Source organism: Lepeophtheirus salmonis, chromosome 7 (assembly GCF_016086655.4).
Source record: "Lepeophtheirus salmonis chromosome 7, UVic_Lsal_1.4, whole genome shotgun sequence".
NCBI classification, from domain to species: domain Eukaryota; kingdom Metazoa; phylum Arthropoda; class Copepoda; order Siphonostomatoida; family Caligidae; genus Lepeophtheirus; species Lepeophtheirus salmonis.
In genome coordinates, this window is record NC_052137.2 from 34,415,332 (window position 1) to 34,434,239 (window position 18,908).

The 18,908-nt window shown below is 29.5% G+C and overlaps 1 protein-coding gene across 2 annotated transcripts in view; it reads left to right on the forward strand.

Moving 5' to 3' along the window:
* LOC121121286 (expansion) overlaps positions 1 to 14,373 on the forward strand; it is a 152,981-nt gene extending 138,608 nt beyond the window's left edge. Inside the window, exons 3-10 of one of the 2 annotated variants that reach the window (XR_011781260.1) lie at positions 6,716 to 6,946; positions 7,547 to 7,901; positions 7,968 to 8,167; positions 8,230 to 8,323; positions 9,070 to 9,228; positions 9,289 to 9,417; positions 9,759 to 9,902; positions 13,211 to 14,373. Coding sequence is in view for 1 of the 2 variants with exons in the window: in XM_071890173.1 (XP_071746274.1) it covers positions 6,716 to 6,946; positions 7,547 to 7,901; positions 7,968 to 8,167; positions 8,230 to 8,323; positions 9,070 to 9,228; positions 9,289 to 9,417; positions 13,211 to 13,350 (1,308 nt within the window). In the remaining variant the exon portion in view is untranslated. The remainder of the gene's footprint in view (positions 1 to 6,715; positions 6,947 to 7,546; positions 7,902 to 7,967; positions 8,168 to 8,229; positions 8,324 to 9,069; positions 9,229 to 9,288; positions 9,418 to 9,758; positions 9,903 to 13,210) is intronic. The other variant, XM_071890173.1, reaches the window with a different exon arrangement.
* The last annotated feature ends 4,535 nt before the right edge of the window (positions 14,374 to 18,908 follow it).

Here is an 18,908-nt window from a genome sequence, read left to right on the forward strand (position 1 = left end):
GTTGCGTCCGAAAAAATAACTTAAGACCAAACCGAAATAAAATTTGGACTCTAAAACGATGGATTACGTTTAATCCAAACATAATAATATGGAAATTGAAATTAAATTCCAAGAAGTCAGAGAGTTGAAGTGTCATGAGGAAGGCTTATTATTCTAATGTCTATCCTAATATTAATTTATGTTGACTCATGTTCATTTTTATTCGCTGGTTTATTTTTGCATGTAGCAGTAATTTCACAACATATTCACGGAAAAAAAATAATTATGTGTATATTATGTAAAATAAAAAAATGTTTATAAGAATTTGAATGTATATTCTTTATGCATTCAGGGCACTTTATTTTTGAAAGTTGATGAGATACATGGTATATATATATATATACATCCAATGGAAGATCTATGGAAACAGGATCTCTGTTACTTATTGATAGCATTGAAGCAATAATCATAATTGATTGACGTGCGTCTATGGATGCGCGTCGTCTTCTTCTGTTGATTATTACTTGTATAGTATGTATTACTTTAATCATTACAAGAGAATTATAATAATAACTATTCATTTAATGATCATTTATGTAAAATATGTACAACGTCATTTATACATTCTAAACACATGAAGTAATCCTTAGCCAGCCACCATATGTGAAGTTTTCATTCGAAAAAAAAGCATATGATGTTCCAAAAAAACAAAACAATACTACATGAATCATTTTCCTTTAAATCATTGAAGAAGATGAACAAAAAAAAATTATTTTTGCATTTGGCAAAGAATAAATATATATTTTTCATTTCTCACAATAATGGAACTTTCATAGCTTGAAATATACATATATGTAGGTTTGACTCTCTGCCTAACCAACAAGGGATAATAAGCATAAATGAAAATATATCCGCCGGTATGTCGAAAAAAACAAAAACGAAAATGAACCTGGTAACCCTGACAATTTGAACAATGTTTTGTTAAATTAACTGCAATCAGCTAAGAAATGAAAGAAATAAACACTGACCCCACTCCCATATCTAGCAATGATATACGCAAGAATTACAGCGATGTCGATCCTCAATTCTACTCTGAATCTAACAAGGCCTTACAACTGATAGCTCCTCAGCGTTACTCTCCGTCATTCATGAACAAACAAATTTGTGGTTACACTTTATAGTTTATACGTATATCAATGTTCTCTCCTCAAGAATAAAATAATAATGATAACAGCTTTAGAAAATGAAAAAAAAACCTATGTTCCGGATGCAACTACAAAAAGCCAGGCCCTTTTCCATTGTAGTATTATTTTTATATATACTAATAAGCATTGTATGGATCAAGTTAAGTATGTATCGCTTAAGACACATCCAAAAATGACTAATATTGAACAATCTTTTTTAAATGACGTCATCATAGATATTAGCCAATGACATCCTTATCAATCAATCCATCTCCATCCATTTGTATTAGAATGTTATTTATATTCAATAGGCCTAAATTAAGAAAAATGACAAACAATTCTGGGGCATGAAATATACTTAAAGTTTTGTTGAACGGATTCTTTTTAGCTTATTATTAGGGATGTCATTTCTTCTAAAGAAAAATGAGCGCGAGGAGAAGGCAGGAGTGGTATTACGAATTAAGACTCTTGTTGATATCAGCTACCTATTTATTATATGATTTTGTGTGGAGTAAATGAATTACTGCTTTAAAATTTACTAAATTTAAAATACCATTAAGTGCTGGGAAAATATTATAATTATATATTAGTACGTTTACTTAGGTATTTGTTTATCACTATGAATTAGAGCATACGGATATTGATTTTTTTAGTTTGGTTTTGCCAAAAAATATAATTTGTCACTCTATAATTTGGGACGTTATCAAGGACCAATAACAGGGAGGAGATGTGGGACGGAACCGATTTTAAGTCCCACATTAAGAACCGATAGAATCCTAGTTTAAGTTTATAAATAATAGGTCCATTTATATTACATTACACTTGAATAGGAAGTTTCCCTCGGGGTATGAGGGATTTCCTTTGATAAACTCTATCCCTTCCATGAGAATAGATAACTTTTTATTTTTGGATCAACAAAGTGTTTTAAATCCAGGCCAGGTAATGCTTGGGGAACCACTACTTAAATAGGAGAGATTTATGGTCCTACGAGTACATTTGTATACACATTAATATTTATGGTCTTTGACAATCATCGGGCGTGGTATTTTACTTAACTTTTCTTCTTGTTCCCCCTTACCTCCGAGTTGAATCACTTCTAAATGATATTTATATTTAAATAAATAGTTTCTGACCTTGAGAAATACCTACTTACACACATAAAAGCTAATCATATCTTGATCCACACAATATGTATTTCAACAAATTAGTCTGTCTTGTATTTACAAGGTCCAGTTACTCCTCCACCATTCGATGCAACTGCTTATAAAAATCAACTATCTATATTGTCCAACACTAGAGGGATTCGACTTCTAACACGTGCTGTGTAACTTGTATACGCAAAACTGAACAAGGTAGTTGCAAGAAAAAAATGAAATGAATAATTTAGAGTCCTACTTCTGATGGAAATAATACAATATATGAATATTTCATCGATGGTTGATATAATAATGGTGTAATTTTTAACGTTTTTTATTAGAAGTACTTTTTGATAAACATTCTACGCATAGACGTTGGAGACACCTATTTCTCCCGGGAAACTATAAATACTGGACAAGCTGCTCGGTATCTTCGGCAACTTTATAACCACTTTTATAATTCATATTTTCTTTTAAAAAAAAGGTAATCAAGGAATGTTTTCCTAAAAGAAAAACCCCAAGAAAACGTTACAAAAAAATTAATGTCAGAAATATTCCGGGAAAATTTGAATGCCACCCAAATAAGAACTAAGATTCCATGGCAAATTAAATTACAATCCAAGGATCCACAGTTACTAAAACCCTTGTAAATATAACAAATAAGTAATTTTAATGGATCAGAATGGAATGGCAGGATCAACTAGTAATTGTTAATTAAAATGATCAATAACGTATATAAATCAAGTGTTTTGATACTGATATATTTATTGTAGCTTGTGTAATCAAGCAGATTAGTTACAACTTGTACACAACACATACCTACAACAATATAATCAAAGCAAGGTAAAAATGACTTAATTGGATATAAATATAACTTGTTGGGATTATGTTGTTAAAATGTAAAGTTGTCCGGACTTGAATGCATATCCAAATTATGTAATTGAGTCAACATACCTGATTTTGTCGCTATCCAATACCTATATAATTATATCAGAGTTGTTATTGTTTCTTCGCCAAAAACAACCTATAATGTTATAATTCTTCATGTATACCTACATAGGTTTATGCTTGAAGTTGAATTCCAGGTTTTTGTTTCTTATTATGTTGAGTATAACTGTTGTTATTTGCAATAATGCGAATCTATGTATGTAAATCTACATATATTGCCATTTTTGTGTGAAATAACGTTTTTTATTTACTTAAAAAAATAATTAACATACGATCATAAGATATACAGAGGCATGGATTGGGGTGGCTGAAGGTGCTGTAGCCCCCATCTTAATTAAGGAATTTTTGCTTTTTACTTGAAACTTTTCCGTCATTCAGGAAAGTTATGAAGCAGAACAAAAAATTAAGTAGTTGAAATTATTTCCTGTGAATTGCTAAGGTAGATTTTGAAATTTTTTTGCTAAAAATTTTATATTTGAAATTTTTTTCCAAAAAACTTTATTTTCTGTGAATAGCCATAGATTTTTGAATTTTTTTTCCAAAAATTAATATTTGAAATTTTTTCAAAATTTTAATTTTTTGATTATTTTTCCAAAAAATTTGATATTTGAAATTTTTTTCCAAATAATAAAAAAACTTAATATATGAAACTTTTTTCCAAAAAAATAATTTTATGTGAATGGTAATGGGTTTTTGAAATTTTTTTCGGAAAAATTTGATATTTGAAATTTTTTTCTAAAAAAATTTATTTGATGTGAATTGCATTGAATTTTTAAATTTTTTTCAAAAAAAATAATTTTATCTAAGTAGCGGATTTAGAAATATTTTCAAAATTGTAATATTTGGATTTTTGTTCCAAAAAATTCCAAAAACAAATATTGGAAGAGTACAATTATTCGTAGATCCCATCCAAAAAGATTTTCCGAAGAGCCCACATGCATAATAAAATAAAGCAATACCCAGGAAAATATTATAGTTCCTTCCTCATACACATCATTATGTATCGCCCAAAGGGCTTATGCTCTGTTTATGGAACTTGAAGGATTTTCATTAAGACATGAAATCGTTTATTTGAGTAGGAGTATTTTATTGATCGTTGGCTCATAAAACTTTGTTTTTATATGAGTAAAATAGGAGCAAGGTCTTCTTAGAGGGTTAATGATAAAATTACAAATATATATATGAATATGAATATTATTTGTATGAGAGTAAAATAAAGGTTAATATGAATATTAGGGAGCATCAAAATCCCATAATTTTTAATGTTGGATGTTTGTACTTATTCTCTCAAATGTGGCAAATAATGAATGAAAACATACATGCCGAAAATCAACAAAATCAGAGGTGATACGGGATGGCCACCGACCTTTTTTATATAAGTACGAGGGTCGTTTGAAAAGTTAGTGCAAAGTCCAAGAGATGGCACTAATTTTGTGTATCAAGACAAATATTTTCGTATGTTGATTAAACATTACTTTATGAAAGGCAAAACGCCTTAGGAGAGTAGAAAGCTTGATAAACATCATGGGGACTCTGCACCTTGGATTAGACGGAAGAATAAAAGTGCATGAGGTTGCTAGTGATGGAGGGATCTCGAGTTTGAACACTTTTTCCATTAATTTTGGTACCACATCTGCTGAGGTGTGAGCTGGCGCATTATTGTAATGGAAAATGTCTTTTTTGTGGGCCAATCGTGGGTTTTTTTCTTGCAACTCGGTTTTCAAATGGTCCATTAACGATGAATAATATGCATGTATAATAACATATAAATCCTTAACTTTCTTGTTTGTTCCTAGAACTAAATCACGTTAAATATTTTTGAATAATGTGTTCATATTTTGGTTATTCCCAGACAGAGCTTTAGTTTAATTAAAAAAATAATTAAGTTGGTGGAAAAAATCAGAAAGTTAAGGGTTTTATATTATGGCCTCAAGGACCACCTTCCATGTCGTTGATTTTTTGCGTACATGTTTCCATTACAAAGTGTCAAATTTAAGAACATAAACATGGGTGTCTGCAGGGGGTGAGCGGAGAGGTGAGGCTACAGCCCTCCCCTGCATTATGGGATTTTTGCTTTGTACAAGAAAATTTAATATTTGATTTTTTTTCCACAGAATTTAATTGTCTGTGAAAAGCTATAGATTTTTGAAATTTTTTGTCAAAAGCTCACAGCTTTTGAAAATTTCCTTGAAAACACCCCTGATACCTAAGATAATCCAAAAATATTACAGGGGATGGATGCACTCTAATGTTTTTACATTTGTATCTAGCAATATAATATATAGATAATCTATACTTATTCACTTGTGAGAATTTGGCATTTAGAACAATGCATGACACATGCGATGTAAACGCTGAAACTAACTCCAATTCCTTACAAATGTCAATGATATTCCTTTTTAAACGTACAATGAACATAATATATGTACGCAATGGTATGTTGTAAAGTAGTATATTAAAATAATTTGATTTGATTCCATGCCATAGGTACTTCTAGAAATTATTACTTTCTTTTTTTTATAAATAAAATTAACAACTATGTTAGATGATGGTCAGAGTCGTTTTACATTTTTTCATACTTGAAATATCCATACAGTATTAGAATAATTTATGTGTGTGAGTCATATACGTACCGCTTAGAAAAACAATGATACAAACGTATTTATTTCAAAAACAGAGACAAATACAGATTGTAGGGCATAAAGAATTTTAAGTTATGTACGTAAGACTATGTTTAATTCTGATCAGATCAGATACCTGGGCTCTGCAGGGCAAGTTTGTCTTTTTGTAAATAAGTTGATTTTTTTAAATAAAACAAGATCAATTCCCCATGCTTCAAAGTTTTTATAAGGTAGGGATTGTCGATTTGATAGTACGACAAAAAAAAATTAAAAAAACCAAAAAACAAATTATTGTACTAACAGAAAAAGTGAGAAAGTATATTAAAGACAAATTTTAAAAAAGAATTAGAAAAGTTAGCAATGTCAATGTCAAACATTTGAAAAAAATCGCTTTATATTTACTAAAATCAGTATTTTCAAATTTTCAAGATATTTTGTAAATAGTCAAAAGGGCGTGCAAGTTTTTTGATTATACTTACATCAAATGGACAAAAACTACAAAAATAGAAGATTTTTGTAGTTAAGAATTTGAACATAAACAAACTAAATATAAACAAAATATTTTAAATTTTTCATACGCTATCTTTAAGATGGCGTGTTCATGGGAGTAGTAATGGTAATAATTAACTATCAAAATGACGTAATACATATTTTATCACATACATAAACTCATTTTTGAAATATTATAAATGTACATTCAAATTAATTCAAAGCATCATCCTATTAAATGGTGTATAAAATAATTGATTTAATATTATTAAAAGATATTTCGATAAAATCAAGGTTAAATTGTCATCGGATGGATTTATATAAAATATTAATAACTAAATAATTATCCTTATTTCAGGATCATATTCAAGAAGTTCTCAACAAATGGGAATCTATTGATGATGAAATTTGGGCAAAAATAATCGTTCTAGAAAGGAATCGAAGGGTTGCAAAAGCATATGCCCGTGCTCCAGTCCTCACAGTCAATGGATCAGATGATGGCTTTGACGGGTATCGAATAGGTTTAAATGGATTTGAGAATCCATTGAGGGATCCCAAAACGGAGGAAGTAAAACGGAATATTGGACAAGTGAGTAGCTGGTCCATTTACCAAATTATAATTGTTCTCATTTTAATCAGACGATAATAATTTATGACATTTGCATGCTCCTTGCTGTATTTCTTCCGCAAGCTTCATGAGGAAGTTAGTGTTAAAAATAAAAGAGGGTTATAATAACACATGAATAAGTATTTATTTATTTTTCGCGGAAATTGAATTTAGAGCTTTACAAAAGAGAGAGACTTAATACCTTATTGTTTCATGAATTCACAATGACTATTAAGAGATTGTGAATGTGACTCTTTCCTTACAAATGTTGCAAATTAAGTTATTGAACACCTTATCAGTATAATACATACATGTCTAATATCAAATGATAAAGATTTCAATTTGAATAAACTAAGAGTTTGAATTTGTATGCCCATGTAATGAAATGTCATCCCAAATGAAGGTCACTCACTCTCTGTTTCTCTCAAACCTTTTTTATGTGCTGTAACTGACACGAATGTAAACGGGCAGTCCTCGTGAAGGTTAAAAATGTTACATATTATGGTCATAAAACCATACTCAAAAGAGTTTACATATATTGAACGTGCACCAGTATTTCAAATTAATTATTAATATTTTCAGGGTTGTAAAATCAAAATGGATGATTCTGGTAACATTCTAGTAAAACGTATTGCTAAGGCAAATGTTTATGTGAAATGCATTTCTGATGAGAATTCAATATCAAATGATGTCCTTAAGTTACCAAACGGGTCCTTAGAGTCAGACAAACCCGTCAAATTATTCGATATGAAAAAGTTTCAACAGAATTTGAATAAAGAACTAAAGAGGTCCTATCCGGATCGTCGGAAATTAGAGTGTCAATGCATTAGCTCAATCGCATTTGTTAAAAATGAAAATGAACTTTTAGATTCACATTGTTGGATTATGCTTATAAACGTTGTAGCCATGGATATGCTCAAATCTAAAATTCCTCCAGGTACATGAGTGCTTGAATGATTGATTTTCCTATCATACATAATTCACTTTTCAAACCTATTTTCAGTTAGAAGCAATAACCCCCGTTCCGCAATAGATATTCGTAATCGGCCTCGAATTCCAATTCCAGATGAAGATCCTTACTCTGTTGCTGGAAGTGGTTCCAGTGGATCCAGTGGAAACGGAAATAGAGAGCGCTCAAGGGACAAACCACCCAAACTTCCTCCAAGAGATTTATCTAGAGATATCTATGCCGGATTCGGAAAGGTAGGGGTTTTGGGAGTTGGAGCTGTAAAATTATTTTTATTTCTTATTTTATCTTGATTTAGGGAGAATATCCAGAGCATATAGATGAACTCAGATTCAGGCAGATGCAAGAAAACCGAAGACGTCAAAATAAAAAAGGAGAAAAAAAAGGCGGAGGTAATTTGAAACTGTTAATAAATTTCATAATTCAATTTCTTGACGAATCTATGATTATTTCAAAGCGTCCGCAGAGAATGGGTAGGAGGGGCTATAGCCCTCCCCCCAAATTAATTTTGCATTTTACGATACGTTTTTTTTTTGGTGAGGATGAGAAAATTTTAAACGAAAAAAGAGGTAATTTTTTTTTTAAAGATTTATTCTCTTAAAAAAAGAGGAAATTCGGCCAAATTATGCAGCAGAGCAATAAAATTAATATTTGAAATTTGTTTTCCTACAAATTTAGTTTCTTGTGATCAGCTGTGGATTTTTAAAAAAATCCAATAAAATTAACTTTTTGTGAATACGTGTGAATTTTTGAAACTTTTTTTTCAAAAATTTTAATGTTTGAAATGTCCTATTTGAGTTTTTTTCGAAAAAATTTAATTTTTGTACGAAAAATTATATTTTTTGTTAACAACTAAGGGGTTTTGAAACTTTTTTCAAAAAATTTTAATTTTTGGAATTTAATTTTTGAATTTATTTTTAAAAAAATTTAATTTTAGCAATTTTTTTACAAAAGATTATATTTTTTGTGAACAGCTATCGATTTTTTAATTTTTTTCCAAAAAAATTAAATTTTTGTAATTTCCCCTCCCCCAAAAAAAAAAATATATATATATTTATATGTATGTAATCCTGCGGACGGCCCTGTATTTACATATATTTGTTGTACTAATGTAAATGTTTCATTGATCCATGCGTAGATGACCCTTATTATAGTGGACTTCGAGCCCGTATTCCAAACTTTGCAAAACCTAGATCCCAACGTGAGAAGGAGGCTGCTCTGAACCGTTATAATCCAAACCAACTTGTCCCCAACTCATCCAATCCTGCCTTAGCACCTCTCTACGCACCATTAAGAGGTTGACAAACAAGGAATGAAAAAAGTCCTTTTTGTTCATGCTATTTTTGTATATTTTCAGTACCTCCAGGTGTCAATGGAGGTCCCTATGGAATACGTCCTCCTCCTGCTATGGTAGGCAATATAATGAGTGGAAGACCTTTTGATCGCAATCCCACAACTTGGGTTCCTGCAGCTCCCGTTCGAAATGGTACAAAATAATCACTCATAACACTCACACTAATGGTTTTTCTCTCTCTTTTTATCCTTCTCTTATTCTCCAGTATTATTGAATCATAACCCCAACAAATATAATCATAACAATAAACTAAAACAACGATACAAAAACCTTTCAGCCTTAAAACTTTCAAAGAGCATTTCGGCTGTGATTTTTCTTAAATTCATTTATTCAACATTTGTAATTTGGTTTATGCTTTACCTTATTCTATGTAGCAATAATATTTTTGATAGTCCCTTTTCTATGTTCTTGTATGTAGAAATTATAATTATTAAACAAATCCTTTTATTCAATTTATCTATTTCTTTCCGCAGTTTCAGAATGGGAGTCCTACTGGATAAATGAGAATTGACCCTCATCAAAAACCTTATCCCTTTGTTTAATTTAAAAAAAATTACATTAAAATTTATAACTAAATATAAGAGGTGTGAAAAAAGTTTAAGTCATCCTATTCGTCGGTAAGATGTGGAAATAGTTACTTAATCCTACTACTCATAATTACATATAACTTTAGAGATATCTAATGGAAAGTCGTATTTAACCCACTTACAAATAGATGTATAGAACTACTTTTCTTTACTCTCATTATTAATATCCTTGTTTTCCTTTTTTCTCCAATATCCTTTCATTAATCAATCAACTTCTTGCTTAACCTTGATCCATCCCAATGTGTGTACACATGATCTAAGCATCCAATGTTAACTTGATAACAGTTTTTATTCATTATTTCATGGCGTAAGGATGGGATTTGTTCCCTCTCTCTATTATCTTCAAAGTTAACAAGGGATGCTTGATTCATAAGTATAACACCTTCTCCATAACCTTTTCCCCTGGATATCAAAGAATTGCTATTTATGAGTCGATAAACGAGAAGAATTAGAGTATGAAATGTGTATATTTTTTTTAGTTCATCTTACCATCAGCTGTCATATTTTCCACTTTATATATGTACCTCTTTTACAAAATCATATTCAAAAAATTGTATAAAATGGGTCATGGATCTTGTGTTTGTAGGGCTTCTTGCAAGATGCTATATGTATATCAAGGATAACTTTAATGACATAACTCATTGTCATTCCATGAACATATTTTTTCTCTCTAAAAAATATTTTAGATTGGTTTCTGCTTATTTTTCTCTGTCCTTTTTTGAAAGCTTATTTAAAAAAGGTTTAGTGCATTTTCTATATAAATTAACCTTTCTGTTGTGTTCCACATCAAAATCAACCCATTTTAATTTCATAGAGTTTATCTAAATATAAATTTTGCTAATCAAGGATTTTCACAACTACAATCTATCTTTTAATACATGAGTCAATTTGACCCATTATTAAGAAATGCAAGTATACATCAAAAATGTAGAATATCCATGTCATTGTACAAACATTTGCCCTAATTTATATTTTAGATGATTGATCATTGTTATTCACTCAGACAGATACCAACTTATGGAATTACTAAATATCACATAGATTTTGTATGGACTTTTAATTCAATTACAGTATATTGTTTTAAATAGTTTATTGACAAGCTATTTAAAAGAATACACAATTCAAAACAAGGTATGGAGTTGCAGATTTCTGGAGTAAATCTCGAAGTCTCGTCATTTTTAATTACCTAAAAATTGGATTAAAAATATATAGATAGGAAAGGAATTAGTTATCATATTAATTATTGTCAAAAAGTATTTGTTCATCTAAATTCAAAACACCTTCTCAAACCAAAAAGTACTCTTTATTAATCTAAAAGCAAGTTTGGATATCCACGACAGCATTTGATAAATTATTATTCTGGATAAAAAAATTCAAATATAATTTTGCTTTATTATAAAACAAATACAAATGTTCCTATAATTACAAAGATTATTACCCCACCTGACCATGGTACTAAAGGATATGAACAGTTCTAAAGGGTAATTGCTCCTACAGTACCAGTATCATTATTAACCATATGTATGTACTAAAATAGGCTATACAATCATCAAGAAGCTATTTAGCAAAATACACGTGAATTTTACACGTGAGAAGTATTTGAAGATTGATCCTGCATATAAAATTGGTACAAACATGGAGATTTGCTTAAGAGGAATGATCAATTCACAAAAACTTAATTGAAGAGGTGATGTGATAAAAATACTTAGACGTATCACCGAATTGTTAATTTTCTAGCTAATTGAGTATTGAATAATAATGAAAGCAGGATTTTCATACAATGTGCGGGAATATATTAAAAAACAGGACTGCAAAATGATGCCTAAAACATACACGGCTGCACATACTTATAGCATACGACTGGTTATTATTATAATAAACTTTGGTACTGATGAAGATCAGAAAATCCAATCAATTTAACTGAAATGATATGTAGATGTGTATTAAGATTGAATTTATGTAAAATAATCAAATTAACAAATAGATTTGAAACATAAAAACATTACTAAATATGAATTTTATTCATGGAGAAACGGCTTTTATTGATAAGCCTATAAGCTTTTATGTGGGTATGTACAAAAAATGATCTAACAAATATTTTGTTGGCATATGCAAGGTAAGGTCGACTTTGTGCTAGTATAAAGACAAATATAGGTGACAAGGATTTGAATTGTCTATTTGGCTTAGTTAGGCAGATAGAGAATAAATATTATAATTTTGAGAAGTTTAATGTAACTGTTGTGTTTGGTCTACTAGTGGATATTACCTTAAAATCTGGAGGAAAAAAATCAACCCCTTAAATGTATAGCAGTTTCGGTAGAATCATTTACACTGAGCATACAAAAGTTAACAGGTTAATGCAATAGGACAGTCTTTCGCAAATCCTGTCATCTCTATATTTTCTTCTTCTAGGGTGCTAATATGTTAGAACAGTTTGTTACAGTTATATGCTATATTCGGTATTCAATTGTTATGAAGTAGTAAAAGTGGGTTCATTGAAGTGCTTATGCACTAATTCAGCATGCATAATTTCTCCCTTTTTATTGCACTTCACTGGAAAATTAAAAAGTTACTAGATAAGGAGACTAATAATAATAAAAAAAGAAAAAGAAATGCGTAGTAAATTGTGCGTAAGCACTTGAGTGAACTCACATTAAGGAGTATTTGTAATTTTTTTTGTTAATGCAAAAAAATATAACTTTTTGTGAATAGCTATAGATTTTGGAATTTTTTTTCAAAAATGTAATAATTGAAATTTTTTTTTCAAATTTTTTTCCAAAAAATTAATTTCCTGCTAATACTAAGTATTTATTTTTGATTTGTGTTTCCAAAAAATACAATATTTGAAACAAAAAATCGATTTTTTCCAAAAAAATTAAATTGTAAAAATAAGGATTTTTATAAATTTATTTCAAAAATTTTAATTTTGGATATTTTTTCTAAAAAAATTAAATTGTAAAAATAAGGATTTTTATAAACTTATTTCAAAAAATTTAATTTTGGATATTTTTTCCAAAAAAAATCCAAGCCCCGCCCCCCATATATAAATATACAATTCTGCGGACGCCCTTGAGTAGATATCAATATTCACAAGCCTGACATACTTTATATTTGAGCATTGAAATGTTTATTGGTGAGTGTAAATAATTATCATAGGTAATTTAGGAGTATGGTCAAATTGAGCCGGAACATGATTCTTGTTATTCTAAAATAAACACAACAGAAAGGTTAACTGACGCATTTAATTTAATATTATACATATATAATAACCAATTTAAGTAATCTAAGGACATAATTGATATGCAAATTTTATTTCATCTATTTTTATTATTCCAAAGTTTTAGATTATGAATCGGACTATTCACACATCTACGGAAGATTACCTTTTCCAAATAGGGGCATCCGTGGCTACCTTCCACCACCACCACCTCCTCCTCATCCCATTGGACCTTCCATGTACGTCAGCGAATGGGAATAAAATCAATCCCAAATCAATGAAGTTTTCTTCCGAAACCGGAGCTTCCTTTCTTTCTATAAATATCTATATATATGCATATATTTCATTTCTCTTGAAACATTACTACATTTAACTGCCTTACTATATATATAAATCCATGTACCTTGGAGTATCTCTGTCTGAATGTAAATACTGACGTTCATAATACTGTACATATATAAATATCAAATTATAATTTACGATTTGTTCCAATTTATAAAAGTTACAATTCAAAAGATTTCGTTTATTTTTTGGTGTAGTAGGAAATTTCTAAAAGGAAAAAAAAAAATACAAATTGAATCAAATTTTTATTGCACAAACTAGAATTATAGAGAGAGTATGGCGTTGAAAAAAGGCATGGACAGAGGGATATATTATCACACAACCTAATATATACTCTCTAAATTGCATTGAACTGACTTATTATAGTACCTAATTGTAGATGAAGGCACACAAATTGTACATAGTTCCGGCCTCACTTCTTTTCTCCCACTTTGTAATATAACAAATACGTGTTCCCTACGAATCAATCGATAAATCAATCAGCTTTTGTATATACCACAGTAAACATTTATTTCGTTAGTCTTCTATACAAGTTATAGTTTTTGTTTGATGGAACGAAATAATGATTCTCAATTCATCGTCATACTCGAAACGTATCATGGTTTTTAGATGTCTTATAGTTGATAAAAAAAAATTATTCTATATTTTTTTAAAGCTGTGATATATAAATTTTTTTTACTAATTTTTTTGCAGAAGATACAACTCTTTTTTTTTTTGTTTTGTTTGTGTGTGCAAATGTTGACCTTATCCAATCACGCTTTGTCAAATAAAAAAAAGTATATCTTACTCCTTTTTATATAAAAATAGATTTTAATTCATTTTGTATACCAATAAAATATTTTTTTTTAATATACCTACATGTTTCTATATCCTTGTAAATAAATGTATACAAAAGATTTTTTTTTTTTTTAAATGATGAAAAAATAAAAGACGAGTTACTGATTTTTGATTTCCATACATTTGTTTTTTTTTCCCTCTTTCACAATCATCCATAGTTATTTCAAATTTCTACAACGGAGAAATTATACTATATAATCAACAGAGAACGAAACAAAACGTTGGAGAGGATAAAGAGGGACCCAGAGGAGTTAATGAAAAGACAAAAGCATGGCAGTCTCCTCAAGTTCATGGGCTGATGCAAGAGATCTCGAGGTTTTACCATAAACTGTTCGGAGAGCTATCAAAAAGTGGTTGGAAAGGGCCATGTGAGGATGGAGAGGCCACTTTTGACACCAGCAATGAAAGAAACCCATATCCTCCCTTGCAAGACTCTTTTTAAATGAATTTTGAATTAGGCATTAGTCTTGTTGGGGACAAGACCTGCAGTGTCCTTCATCGAAACACTGAGGCCCTCAAAGCCACAGTCAACCAGTACTGTGATGCCATGACAGAGGACTACATTTGCAGCGAGTGCCAGGCCTACCACCACTGCCTGGAAGCCATCATTACCGCAATGGACAGCGAAATTAATGATTAAGAGAACTGAGAGACACATCTATTTATAGAATTAATTTTATTGAAATTCTATTGTTAATTAATAAATTATATCTTCTTGAATTTTAAAATTCAGTGTTCAGATTTGAATAGACCACATTTAGCTATTTTAATACAAATGACTATAATATGTCATAACATACTTATATTTTAAAGATCAATTGCCCAATGCTATATTGCTCATAAATACATATTAACTATAGCTTGAATAGATCAAAATGAAATGATTGTATCAATGTATAGTTGGTAATCAATATGATTCATATTTTAAGTATATAAGGCATCGTCAAACGAAGAAATTTCAACTTTTACAATTAGCTTATACAAACTGCAACTTGTACAGACATTGGCACTTGTACACAACATATATCAACATGTGAACAATGTCAAAATCCTCGTGAAAGCATAAACAAAAAAGAGTAAATGTTAATAACTTTGAGAGACAAAATATCAGCTGACATAGATCATTATATTTAATATGGTGTTCCTTGCTTGTTTAACGTTTGAATTTTTAAAATAAGGATGAATTATCAATACGAGTACAAGTATCTTGTAAGTTACTAATCCCCAATAACTAATTACCCAATCTACTAAACATTCACAATTAAAGCATATGATATGGTCCTAGTTAAATTTTGCTACTTTTTGTATAAAATAACCATCTCTTTATCATTTCTCAATAAAAAGTTACTTCTCATAAAATAAATGAAAAAATCACAGGGCATTTAAATACCGAAGTTCGGTTTATTCAGTTATATGAATAATGAGGGACCTCACCTATCTGATATGATTTTCGAAACTTTAACTTTCAATGTGTAATATCATTATGGCACAAAAATAAAAAAAATTCTGATTTAGTCCAACTTGTTTTATTGCCCTTTGAAAAAAGGAGGTTATGTTGCTAGTCCTCCTAAATTTTCAAATTGATGATTGAGAGGATTCTGACAACTTTCACATCTCTAGATATTGTAGGTTATCCCTCTTCTTTAGCAATGGTAAGAAAATTTTGAAGAGCTAATATCAGATAATATCAATATAATATATATTATTTTTTTTCCAAAAAAATTAATAAAAACTTAATTTAATTTCAAATATAAAATTTTTTAGTTAAAAGCAAATATTCCTTAATTAGGGGGCTGCAACTCTTCCAGCCCACCCCTGAGTACGCCCCTCAATTATATTTACGAATCGCACAAAACACTCTAACAAGCAAATAAAGCGATGCTCCACTCATCAATGTGTGAATCCAGATTAATACATGCATGGATTTTAGAGACTATGAGTCACTTACTGTTTAAGTGAAGAAAAAATATTATTTGTTAATGTTAAAACACAATTAAATCTCCTTAAGTTTCATTTTCCTTGAAATCTTTTAATTCTCTGGAACTTTCAGTAATTTAATAATATTTTGAAGTTTTATAATGGAGCATTAAATTAAGATATGTGTTGCACAATTTCATGCATACGTCCACTTTAGTTTTGTTTTGGTTAAACGGGAGCTTTTGTTGTTTTTTATTTTAGAATGTTTAAATAAAGTAGGAATTATATTATCTCACAAACACTCCGTCCTTTTGGAGACTTCCACATAAACATTGATTCTTCAAAGTGAGCCTAAAGCACATAATTTAAGTATGAATAATTAGAATATGGAGGCCAGTTAATAAATTAAATAATTAATTAATTTAATTTTCACATACCTCACATAGTAAAAAATAGTGATTATATTACTTGGTAAACTCTTGAGTCTTTGGTGGGAGTCTAATTCGCACGTTTGATGGCATTGATCCTTCCTTCGATTAATGTCTTTTGGAAAATAAGCTTAGATACTTTTATTTCAAGTTGATCTACTATTATAATTCACCATACTACATGTTGCCATTATAAAATTGCCAGAGAGACCTTTAAAATAGACCTAATGGCAGCTGACAATTTTAAAACAACCAGGAAACGGAAGGAAAAACATCCTCTTCTTATACTAATTGTCCAATTGAGTCCTTTAGTTTATTCTAAAGCCAATACAATAGGAACATAGTAGCCCAAGTCATATTATTCTCCGGGTTATGAGTGCCTCGGTATTAAGAATCGCAAATTCAAATGTTTTTGTTTTTATTGCGATTTAAAAGCCCAAAAATAATTACCAATTGATAGTAGGTACTTTTGGACAACTTCCTCTCGTCCTTTTAAAAAACACTATTTTTGGATATTTAGTAGTATTTATTGAGTTTTGGTGTGACCGATCTGGGATCTCTATAATTTTCGTAAGACCAAAATAATTTGGTTCAAGTTACTAAACTAGACTAGTTATTTTAGTAAAACTCCGTCTACACAATAAACTCGGCCTTGCTCGGCCCAAACAAGAACTTTTTATATGGAAAATAAATTTGAACCGGATTTAGAAACATCGGCGAACTATTTTAAATTTTTGTACTAGCTTATAGTTATAAAAATTATCTTCAGACAGAATGAAAAAATAATGCGGTATCTCATCACTGGTATTTAATTGTGATGAGACGATTGATTGCAATCAGGAATTGGAAAATCGGATTTTTTTTCTCTGGAATCGGTATCGGGCAAATAGTGATTCATTTGTGATTCCAATTCTCATTTATTAATAGTATTTAAATATTTATTGTTTTTCTAAGTTATGAAAAAAATAAACCCCTCCAAAGTTGAAATTTTATACTTGAATTTTTTTTCTTTTTAAAATTTAATTAAATTTTTCGATTTTTTTTCAAAGAAATTTAACTTTCCGTGAATAACGAAGTATTTTTTTAATTTTTCTCTGCAAATTTAATATTTCTGCGGATTTTTTCAATTTAATAGAAATTTAATTTTTGATATTTTTTTCAAAAAAATTTAATATTATATTATTTTTCAAAAAATTTACAATTTTGTTTATTGGAAGTTTTGCCCCAAAATAGTTAATTTTTTGTGAATATCTATGTGTTTTTGAAATTTTTTCGCAAAATATTTAATTTTTGTGAATAGCTGTAGATTTTTCAAAAAGAATGAAATATTAAATTGTATATAAATTTAGTTCTTAAAATTTTTTGATTATTTTTCAAAAATAAATCACCCCCCTCCCCTTTTAAAATATTCTTGTGCATGCCCCTGCTATAAAAATTGCATTTTTAACTATTATTTAGAATATTACTGATTCCGAATCGGCATCAGTAATTTTAACTAAAATTGCATTTGAATCAGTATCGTCATTTTTTTTTCGTCCCATCACTAGTATTTATTTCACCCCCAAAGTTAAAATTTTGAACTCAAATGTTTATTCATACATTTGTTACGAATTAGATTCGGTGTTATACGTACCTATAACAACAAAATGTTTTTATGTACATATGGCATGGTGTGAGATACGATCCTGGTTTCACTGCCAAAATTGTTTAAAATATCAAGTATCGAATTCTTTTAAGTAATATATGTTTTCTAAACGAAATTTTATGCAGACTTCAAATCTGAAGTCAGAACTACAAAATATGCAATGGTTTTTTAGATATACTCGTTTCTGTAAAGGTATGTCTAATCTGGCAGAAATAGAAATATATCTTCAACATTTTCAAGTACTACAATTGAATCAATTAGTGAACCTGTGGTTCACTAACCTGTGAAACACCTGTGGTTTTGAGAACCTGTAGTTGTTTTGTGAGAAATTGGAAATTAATTTTGTTAATATCTAGTGGCTGCTGGTCAAATGATTTTACAATATCAGGCGTTCCAAAATATGGATATTTTGCTAAAAAATCGAGTGTCTATTGCTTTGTAAAAAAAATCCAGAAGTATTAAGTAGTTAGACTCAAATTAGGTATCATTTTCATAAAGAAGTAAACCCTTGGCATAATCGATTCAGTTTTCACGAATATTGCTGCTTCCATATTTTGGTTGAGGCCTCTCGTAATTTGAAATTTTGCATAAATTTTAAATGCTTAAGTCGGAAACATTACAGCTGATATAAAAAAAATCAGCCTGAAATA